This window comes from Nannospalax galili, unplaced genomic scaffold (genome assembly GCF_000622305.1).
Source record: "Nannospalax galili isolate Female #2095 unplaced genomic scaffold, S.galili_v1.0 scaffold989, whole genome shotgun sequence".
NCBI lineage: Eukaryota > Metazoa > Chordata > Mammalia > Rodentia > Spalacidae > Nannospalax > Nannospalax galili.
The window spans coordinates 414,477-425,151 of NW_008359507.1; the positions used below are offsets into that span (position 1 = coordinate 414,477).

The window sequence follows — 10,675 nt, forward strand, 5'->3', positions numbered from 1 at the left end:
GTATTTAAACCCATGAACACATCAAAGTCTATTAGAGAAGTTAGTCAATTTAAAAGTTACTTCAACAAATCACTGTTGGGCATGTAAAAGTCATGGCCTCTGATTTAAGGAAGGAATGAATTTATGCCTCTGCTGAGGGCTGTGGCTTCAGAAAGTGTCCTCAGTGGGACAAAACTAGCCACAGCAGGGCAGTTGGAAATGTGCAGAAAAGAGTACCCAGGTCCTAGACAACTGTAAATCTGACACGTATCCATGATATTGTCCCAATCTTTGAAGAAAGTACTCTGAATTGAAAGTTCAATTTCTCTAATTTTGCTGGGTAAAATTTACACTCTTACAATTGTTCAAAATGATTGTGGATTTTTAAAAATATTTTATTACTTTTATTGTATGTGTATGAGTGTATGGTCACATATTTGGAAGTTTACCCATATCATGCAATGCCTGCAGAGGTCAGAAGAGAGCATCAGATCCCCCTGAACTGGAGTTACAGATGGTTGCTAGCCACCATGTGGATGCTGGGAATCGAACCTGGGTCTTCTGCAAGAGCAACCAGTGCTCTTAACTGCTGAGCCATCTCTCCAGCCCTAATCATTGTACATTTTTGTAAAAGCTGTTGCAAAAGGCTAAAAATCTTTTGAAACTAGACTGCTATTTCCTATACATTGTTTTTTTTAATTTTTAAATTTTATTTATTTTATGTGTATGCGTATATTGCCTGCATGTAGGTAAGTGCACCTGTGTCATGCAATGCCCGCGGAGGACAGAAGAGTCTGTCGGATCCCTTATACATTATTTTCAAAAGACTTATTTGTTTGGAGAATTTGTCTTATTAAATGTATTATTTACCATTTTTGCATTAATGTATCACTAATATTTAATGGTTTTCAGATTATTTTGTGTTTTATATTTGTAAAGCACTTGTTTCATGTTTGAAATATTTGAAAAGGGGCTGGCCAGATGGATCAATGGCTCAAAGTGTTTGCCATTCATGCCTGATAACCTGTGTTCCATGGTGGAAGGAGAGAACACACTCCTGAAAGTTGTCTTCTGACCTCCACAAGATCTGTGGCATACATGTGCCCACACTCACAAGCATCATGTGCATATGCATGCATACACACACACACACACACACACACCATAATAATATATAATTAAAATTTTTGAAAGGAGAAAGCATATCAAATTCAAATTCATTTTACTTTTTAATATTTTATTTATTATTTTTATTTTGTGTATATAAGCGTATTGCCTGCATGTGTGTAAGTGCACCTGTGTCATGCAATATCTGCAGAAGTCAGAAGGTGTCAGATTCCCCTGAAACTGGAGTTATAGATGGTTGCTAACTGTCATGTAGGTGCTGGGAATTGAACCTGGGTCCTCTGTAAGAGCAGTCAGTGCTCTTAACCTCTGAGCCATCTCTCCATCCCCCAAACTTATTTTTTTAAAGCTAAGAAAGTTGGATACAGAAGTGGTATTCAGTACTGCTTCATTGGCCAGTTTGTTTGATTTTCCTGCCACTCAACAGACCAAAAGAGTTGCTCCTATTCCTTTCACTCACATAAAGAGACTGGGTTTGACCCTCATCTGAGCTCTTGGTGGGGGGTGCATTCTCTCTTATCTATATAATAAAATTGTCAAAATAAATATACCCTTATTTCCCAGAGACATGTTCAATTCCCCTATCTCAATCCCACACACCTGACTGCTAATCTTTCCAAACTTGTTACCCTCTCACCTCCCTGTCAACACTCAAATTCCATTTTCTGGAGCCTAGATCTTGGGCTACTAGGAGAAAATCCCTGGGTTTCTGGTCACCCCTGCCATACATAAATAAACTTCCAAACCTTTGAGGTGCGATTTATGGTTCCTCAAAAGTTTGAGGAAACACTGGCTGATAAACACCTACTTCCTACTCCTAATGTGTAGGAGAGGAAGTGCCAGGCCTAAGCACAGGCTGCACTAGGGAGCACAGCTTCCACTTTGAGAGCACAGCCCGTGCTTCCACAAAATAGCCAACCTACAATCTGCCCAGATGAGGGGATCTATCAGGAAGTGACACACCAACTTATGGGACACCCGAGGGCAGGGGGAGAAGTATATAAGGCTTGCATTTCCCTGCAATAAACAAGTCAGCAGCACGTCGCCTAGTGCCTGCTCTCACCTGACTCCCAGAGTCTGTATGTTGATTCCACACCACTCACTTCCACCTCAGCCAGAACCCTCGTTCCCTGCAGTCCCTCATGGGCTTGACCCACGAGGAAATCTGCAACAGTCACCATTGTTACTTAGTCTTATTTTTGAAAGGTGTGTACTTTATATCATCATTTTAATTTCTTTCTGTTTGTGGCCTTATTTTGTGTTTGCAAATTAATGTGTGCCACAGTTATCCCACATTATTAAGACATTTTTACCTCCTCTCCCACAATGTTCCCTAAATATTGGAGGGGTGATATTGATGTGCCATCTTATGCTGAACACAAAACAGTCACTTGTTCTCATCACCTTAATTAACTGTTATTCTTTGAACTAACAACTGATCACTGAAAAAGAAGCTTCTTTGATGGAGGCACAGAACTCTCCTAGTCTCATAGCATGACCAAAGGGATTCCTAAGTCCTTGGTGTTCTCCCTAATCTCAGAATGTGGCAATAAGCTTCATAGGTTTGTGTTATATATCTGTATCCATTTTGCTTTATGTTGTTGCTATTAGTTCTATTTGTGCTCTCCTCTCAATACTGTTCATGGGATTAACTCAATTTCATATAATAAACATTACTAAGGTGGACTCCAATTCAAAAACCATGGATATTTTAATGACCAATTCTCTGCTTTTTGCTTTGCCTGGGGAGATATGAACAAGCCTTATTTCATCTGATAGGGCACAGTGACAGTACCTTCTTTTGAGCTGTTGGCCAGGGTGGCCCAAGGGACTCACAGATAGTAACTCAGTATAGAACTGGGAAAATGAGCAGCAGACCCCAATCTTATCTAAAGGAATATTGACAACTGATTGCTGCTAGATGAGGAACAGCTGACCTTCTTAAAACAAAGACCTCTAGATAGGCCAGTGTAAACCTTGCCATTACTTCAACCCCCATTGACCTTGATATGGGAACCAGCCCTGAGGTTGATCCAGACAAGGAAGGGGCCCCCTTGCCTCTTCCTCAGACCCTGCTTTCAAAGCCACAACAATCGGAGACACCACCACCCCAGTGCCCTTGGAAGGAACTATGTTCCACCTGCTCCAACACACCTCCCACTCATTATACCCCCATGGCCCATCCACCCCTTGCTGCCCCTTGCTGGCCATTGCCTGCCTTTCTGGTTAATGTTGGCCCAAATGCTGCACAACAGCCATGGGTGCCCACCGCTCTCACAGACCTTGCACTCATCTGCAAAGCCACCAATGAATCAGACCCTGATTCCCCATATTTTGAGAAAGTTATCCACCAATGGGCCATGCAGTTACAGACCCATTATAATTGGTATAGCTTATTAAAGGTGGTTTTGGAACCCTCAGTCTTCCTGAGCTGGTGTTCAGCTTACAAAAATCAGGCTGAAAATCAGGCACGTTTCAACCTTCAATATAGCCTTAATATTACTCTGGATATGCTCACAGGTCACGGACAATATATTGACCCCAGTTCCCAGTCCACTATTGGTCTTCATGCTTACTACCAAGTTAGTGACCTGGCCTTCAAGGCTCTTAAGTGCTGCTCCCCCCGTGACCCACAGGCATTCTTCCACAATTTGATTCAGCAGCCAGGGGAGTCCTTCACGGACTTCCTCACCCATGTAACTGGGGCAGTGGAACGGAGGGTGGAGTCTGGACCCACCTGCAATATGCTTATCAAACAACTGACATGGGAGGGCCTAAATACCCCTACCCGCAATGCTATCGCGCCTGTCCCCAATGATGATATTCATAAATGGGTACTTGCCACTAGGGACCTAGATCCCAGGACAGGGCCCATCAAGGCCCTGACCACCTCCTTAGAGACGCTCTTATTACAAGGAAGGACCACCCCCTCCAATTCAAAAGATGGCTGCTGGAACTGTGGGAGGACAGGACACCTCCACAGGGACTGCCCAAACAATGGAGCTCATCCCAAGACCCGCTGCCCCAAATGCAAAAAGGGATTTCATTGGGCAAAAGATTGTAAGTCACGGCCCCATTGGACTTGGCTCCTTTAAACTCCACCCGGGGCGCCCCTCAGCCCTGCAAGTAAGAGAACAAGACAGATTTTATGGACCCTTCCAATTCTTAATCACTCCCCCCCAACGACGTTATTGCCTTTTTGGGGCATACCATTTTGGCCAGCCCTATGGCCCTTGCCTTTAATTCAAAGCTGGTCTATACACTAGCCGATTTTCAACAACTCTGTGGCACCATAAATTGGCTTAAACCGTTCTTGCCCATTCCCTCGGAGGAATTGAGGGTGCTGTTTTATCTTTTGGAGGGCCCCACCTGCCCTTCAGAAAAGATTAACTTAATTCCCCCAGCCTTTGCTTTATTGCAAAAGGTCATTGAGTTACTCTCGTCAACAACCCTCAACAGGTATGAGCCCCTAAAATCCCTACAGGCTTTAGTGCTATTGACTTCTTCTGGCTTCCTTGGAGCCCTTTGGTAGACTGGGCCACTTATCTGGGTCCATCTCTCATACTCAGAGCTCCAGCAGGTTTCCTCCAAGTTTGATCTGGCCTGTAACTTGGCAGTCAAACTGTGCACTCAAGCTCAAAGAACCTTCAATAGAGAATCCGACTCTATTGTGCTCCCCTTTCCCCTCCATAGCCTACAGGCACTCTGGGCCAATTCCATAAGTTTTCAGACCATGATATCAGGATTCCCTGGTACCACTGACAATCATCTGGCCCAAGACAAAAGAATTCAGGCCCTTCTCATATTGCCATTTGAAGTTAAGCCCTACAGCACTCCTTCTTCTTCCCCAAGTCCCCAAGCAACCACTGCCTTTTTGGATGCTAATAAGATGAACTTTGGGGTCCTAATACATGTTCCTGAAAAAAAGGACATCACCCACATCATCCCTAGTCCTGGCTCTGTCCACTTGGGAGAACTTCTTGCTATATTTAAAGCTTTAGCAGAGTGCCAGGACGAACCCCTAAATCTATTTTCTGATAGCACTTATGCTGTTCAGGTCACTAAAGTCCTCACCTTTTCTCATGCTAAAAACTCCTCCACCCCACTCCACCTCACTATGGTCAAGCTACAGGAATGCCTACAAATTAGAAGTTACCCATGGTATGTCTCACATATCCACTCACATACCACACTGCCCAGAATCCTAGCTCAAGGGAATGCCACCACAGATGCCCTAATCATGACAGTCCAGTCTAGCCAGTTAGAACAAGCAAGAGCTTTACATCAACAATTCCACCTGTCCTGAATACCAGAGTATTCATAAACTGCTCCCAGAAATCTTCATGTCCCAATGCAAGCACCTTGTTCACTCCTGTGCTACCTGTGTCCTGCTTATGCTTCTCAGGCCCCTTAACAGGGGAGGAGTGAATCCCCATGGTTTGACACCCAATGCCATTTGGCAGGTGGACGTGACTCACTACCCCCCTTTTGGAAAATTGAGATTTGTTCATGTTATAGTTGACACATGCTCTTCCCTTACTTATGCTTTAGCTATCTCAGGGGAACAGACTATACATGCCATTAAAGCCATAAAGCCCATCACATTAATCATGGGCGTACCCTGGGCACTTAAGACTGATAATGGGCCAGCAAAAGGACCAACAGGACACTTAAGTTCCTCCTGACTAAAAGCCCCTTGGCTGAGGCCAAACGTGACCCTCACCTGGCTCTTACTGAGTCTTTGTTCCACCTTAATTTCCTCATGTTTGATGACAGGGGTCTCAGTACAGCATACAAACATTGGTCCTCTTTGCCTAGAGCTACGCCTCTGCCACTAGTCAGGTGGAGGGATCTGATTTCATCCCTGTGGTAGAAACCAGCCCCCCGTCCTGACACAAGGATGAGGGTATGCTTGTATTTTTCCACAGGACGCTACAACCCCCATCTGGATTCCATTGAGAGACATCTGGCCAGCTATGGAAGCCCACCTGGAGACCAGGCCCCACTGTGAGTTTCATAAGCCATGACGTCCTTTTCTGGCTTCATTATCTTTGGCATCCTTTTGTCCTTTGGCTGTGCTTCCTCCCAGGCTTCAGATCTCTGGGCACTGGTCCCCTTACCACCTCTGATCCTCCCTGTAGATGAACAGTCCCCTGCTTTCCTGGTTCTCTTTACTACGAATGAATCCCTCAGTCTCTCCACCATGGAATTGATTCATGTGTCTGTTCCTATAAATGGCACATGGTCCCTTGCAGGATCGCTCCGCTTCAGCCCAGCCCTTAACCCCTCCTCCCCTAATGTCTCTCACTGTCACTCCATCTTTAACATCACAACAGGTGACTTTCGTGGAAACCGAAGCCAGAACTACTTAAGGGGCCTCAAAATCTGGTCTCCCTTAGTAAAAGACACTTCTGAGACTACAGTGTCCTTCATGCCCCCTGGGGCCACCACCTCCCCCCACAAGGGTTAGGCGTCCTCCATGGACCAACCCAGTGCCCTCCCACCTACAAACTTCCCACCACATTGCACTTTCCTATTCCATGGGAACACTGCCTTCTGCTCACTCCTGGAGATACATTCCCATTTACGGATTATGTTGGACACCCACAGGCTTCCTCCCTGGCAGCCTGGAGACACCTTGTCTCTACAAAATCCCCCTGAGGTCTGGCAGATCTGGTTTGCTGACATCTGACAAGTGGTTGTGTAATTTCTTGCCCTCCCCCTCCCTCACATGGTCACACCAGAGGTCACACCCTTTGAGGGCTGGTAGTCAATGACGGGTAAGATCCTGATGGTCAGGATGACCTAAGACAGGCACAGTCCATCAAGCTGGGTGTCCTCTGAGGTGGAGTCAACTATGTTGAGGCAAAGAACCTCAGCTCCCACTGACCTTTCTATAATAAAAAGGGATGGATATGTAGGAGAGGAAGTGCCAGGCCTAAGCATAGGCTGCACTAGATAGCACAGCTTCCAATTTGAGAGTACAGCCCACACTTCCACAAAATAGCCAACCTACAATCTGTCCAGATAAGGGGATCCATCAGGAAGTGACACACCAACTTATGGGACACTGGGGGCAGGGGGAGAGATATATAAGGCTTGCACTTCCCAACAATAAACGAGTCTGAAACACCTCGCCTAGAGCCTGCTTCCACCTGACTGCTGGAGTCTGTGTGTTGATTCCGCACTGCTCACCCCCACCTCGGCCAGAACCCTCCTTCCCTGCAATCCCTCATGGGCTGGACCCTCGAGGAAACCTGCAACACTAATGCTTCCCTAAAGCCTGAGAATAGCAAGTGCTCTACTCCAGAAACATTTGTAGAGGGCTGTTATCCTCAAAACCCTGGCCAAAGATTTCTAGTGAATCAGGGTGTTGTTGTTGTTGTTGTTGTTTCTTTTCTTTTTCTTAATGAGTGAGAAGGAAACAAATCACACAAACAGCAGAGACAGTGCATGTATTTTATATGCATGTTATGGTATACAACTTTGTAAACATTTTCAGAATATCACAAAACACAATGCCCACCCTTTCTGTTCCACTTGAGTGTGGATTGATACAAGGCATTGACAGAGGTGATGTCAGCTGGCATCTGAGATGTCACTCACATTATCATCTATAAGCAGGTCCCTCAGGTCCAAATCATGACAAAAGCTTCCATGTCAATATTCATCAGAATATGGATAATTAGGGTGGGCAGAAGTTCTAAAATGAAAAAGAAAAATGTACAATGTAGGCTAAAGGACTCTTCTTCTGGCTGCCATTAAAATGGAAGGTAATCATTTTACTTACTGACTGCAGGAGCTGTCTTAATGTTACAAAATAACTTTATAGAAAATATCTGCTCATCATAATTATTTTAGTTCTAGTGCCCTTCCTAGAAAGTAACACCAAGCTCAGACACTCAAAGAAACCCTTCCATTGCTACATCTGTCTACCAAAGTGATATCTCATCCATCCTTGTTTCAGATTTCCAGTGTAAATAGAATCTAATTATTTCTGTATACAACATTTCTATAGATATTAGTGCTATCAATTCATTCCCATATATATAATTTACTCACTGTCCATCACACATAGCACAGTGTTTGATTCGGACATGAAAATGACTGTTTTTATGAGATGTACTCATAATTATTATTACATATTATATACTTTGTAGACCTCTATACTTGAAAAACAACACAAAACAGATAAAAATAAATTGACATAACTGATAAAACTGCTGATTGCTTCTCTCTTTTTCCTCCCCCTCCCCTAATTCTCTCCCTCCACCCCCCCTCCACTTTCACTACTTTATTTTTCCTTGTAGTAATAAAAAAATATTGGCAATAGCATGAACCTACCTAGTTTTGACTACATGTAATTTTGCATTACACAAATGTTTTCATTTATTATCATGTGTATTTCCACTATGCTTTTAATGTTTTTACATTTATTAATTTATTTGCATATGCATGTGCATGCCTGTACACACATGTACAGGCACTTGCCACACGTGTACCATGTTGCCTGTGTGTAGGTAGAGGACAATATGGGGAAGTTAGTTCTCTTCTTCCACCATCTGAGTCCTGGGTATGGAACTCAAGCCATCCAGCATGGCAGCAAGTGCCTTTACCCATTGGCCATCTCGCTGGCCCACCATTGAGATTTTCAACTCCTACAGGTGGGAGGATTTTATATTCCTTGCTAATCTTCATTTCTTATATGTGTCATTTTTCAGAGTCTAGAACCTGGTCATGAAAAATATTAAAGATTTATTGTTGAATATAAATTTTCTCCAATAATCAAGTTTCAATTCCTGCATCCTTCAATTGCTTTCTTCCCTTGCTGGAAACATTCTTATTCTCTGCATTGAATATTTCATACATCAGAAAGATTAAAATAAAACATTCTGGTGGTTGCCTCAAATGACAGTGGTATTAAGGAAAATGTCAGTGTTTGGGTTCAGAATACTCATATAATGGACAGAAAGGAGAGAACTGAAATTACTAAATACATAAAATTGACAGGAATCCATTGAGCAACTCCAGATGAAGGAGATGGAGTTTCTGGACTGCACCATAAGTATGATGGAGCTGTTTTTAATTGGATAAAGTGTTGAGCAGATTAAGAGAATACAGAGGCTTACATGAAGGTATAAACTCAGCAATATTTTGGCTGACCTGAAATATTCCATCAAATGATAAATGCAGAAGCCCATGTGTGCAAGTCCCAGCTAACCCTGGTTGTACTCACTCTTTTAATGTATCAGGTAGCAGAGCTCTGGGGAGAATCTGGGGCCAGAGTTCTGAGAAGCTGCAGTCTCACAATGACTCAAACTGCCTCTGTCTGCCTGGTATCTAAGTCAACTTTTAACAACCATAGTATATTCATCCTCAGAAAATAAACTGAGCAATACATTTTCCAAAGTTACTTACAGGCCAGAAGTGACAAAGCGATAATTTTTGTTCAGGCCATCTAGGATTGCCATGTCCTCTGGAGGCAACTGGAATTCAAACACCTATCACACAAGCAGAACATTTTCAGTAGAGTTAGACCACATACTTGCCAATCTGGAAAATCCAGGTGAATCAGACTGAAAGACATGGACCAATATTGAAAATATCTGAGAAACTTCCAAAAGTTATTGAAGACAACATTAGCAAAAAAAGGTTCAACATATACATACACACATACATACACACATACATTTATAAATATATAACGCATTGAGTAAATTTAGTGGTGCTCATTGTACCCGTGTTTAGTGATGTCCATTTGGAATTATATAACTTATCAGGAGTTAGTCCCTGGGGAAAAAACAAACAACAAAAAAAAAACTGGTTCTTCCTTGCTCATTGATTGCCTCTAACTCTTCATCTTGAATTGGGACCCCTGACGTTTCCCCCATCGACCTTGATGTGTCAACTGGTTTTGTCATTATGTAGATCTCATTAGATTATAATAATAATCAAAAAAGAGGAAAAGCAGTTGAGAGGGAGTGAGAGGACACAGGAGGCATTGGTGGGGGACTGAGAGAGATGGAAATAATGCAAAGACAATATTTATGTATGAAATTTTCTAATATAAGAAAATTTAAAAAGTTCAACATTAATAAATTGCTTCTCAGCCTTTTGGTTAAGATCAAGTGAAACTATTAATAACCACCAAGTGAAAATTAAATACAAATACATCCTGTGTATAGAATATTAAAACTTCACAATACTACAGACAAAATGAGAGAAGTTTTATTTTTTAAAGCAATAAAACCATCTAGGTGATAGAGCACTTGCCTAGCATGTGTGATGCCCTGGGTTTAATTCCCAGTACTGAAAAAGTAAATAAATAAATTACACATCTGTAATCCTAGCACTTGGGAGGCAGAGCAAAGATGTTCAGGAGTTCAAGGTCATTCTTTGCTACACAGTGAGTTCTAGGCAAGCCTGGGCTACATGAGACTCGGCGGGGTCGGGGTAGGGTGTTTCCTTTGGAAAGAGCCTTTCCAAGGTCAAAGTCTGACTGCCAGTAATATTCTTTCTTTCTTTCTTTCTTTCTTTCTTTCTTTCTTTCTTTCTTTCTTTCTTTCTTTCT

General features: G+C 42.8%; 1 protein-coding gene across 1 annotated transcript in view; it reads right to left on the minus strand.

Moving 5' to 3' along the window:
• Positions 1 to 7,542: 7,542 nt before the first annotated feature.
• The window catches only part of LOC103725889 (aldo-keto reductase family 1 member C1 homolog), a 17,737-nt gene continuing 14,604 nt past the window's right edge, over positions 7,543 to 10,675 (minus strand). Inside the window, exons 8-9 of the mRNA XM_008823233.3 lie at positions 9,523 to 9,605; positions 7,543 to 7,807 (exon numbers count right to left, since the gene is read on the minus strand). Of these exons, the coding sequence (XP_008821455.1) occupies positions 7,765 to 7,807; positions 9,523 to 9,605 (126 nt within the window). The 3' untranslated portion in view covers positions 7,543 to 7,764. The remainder of the gene's footprint in view (positions 7,808 to 9,522; positions 9,606 to 10,675) is intronic.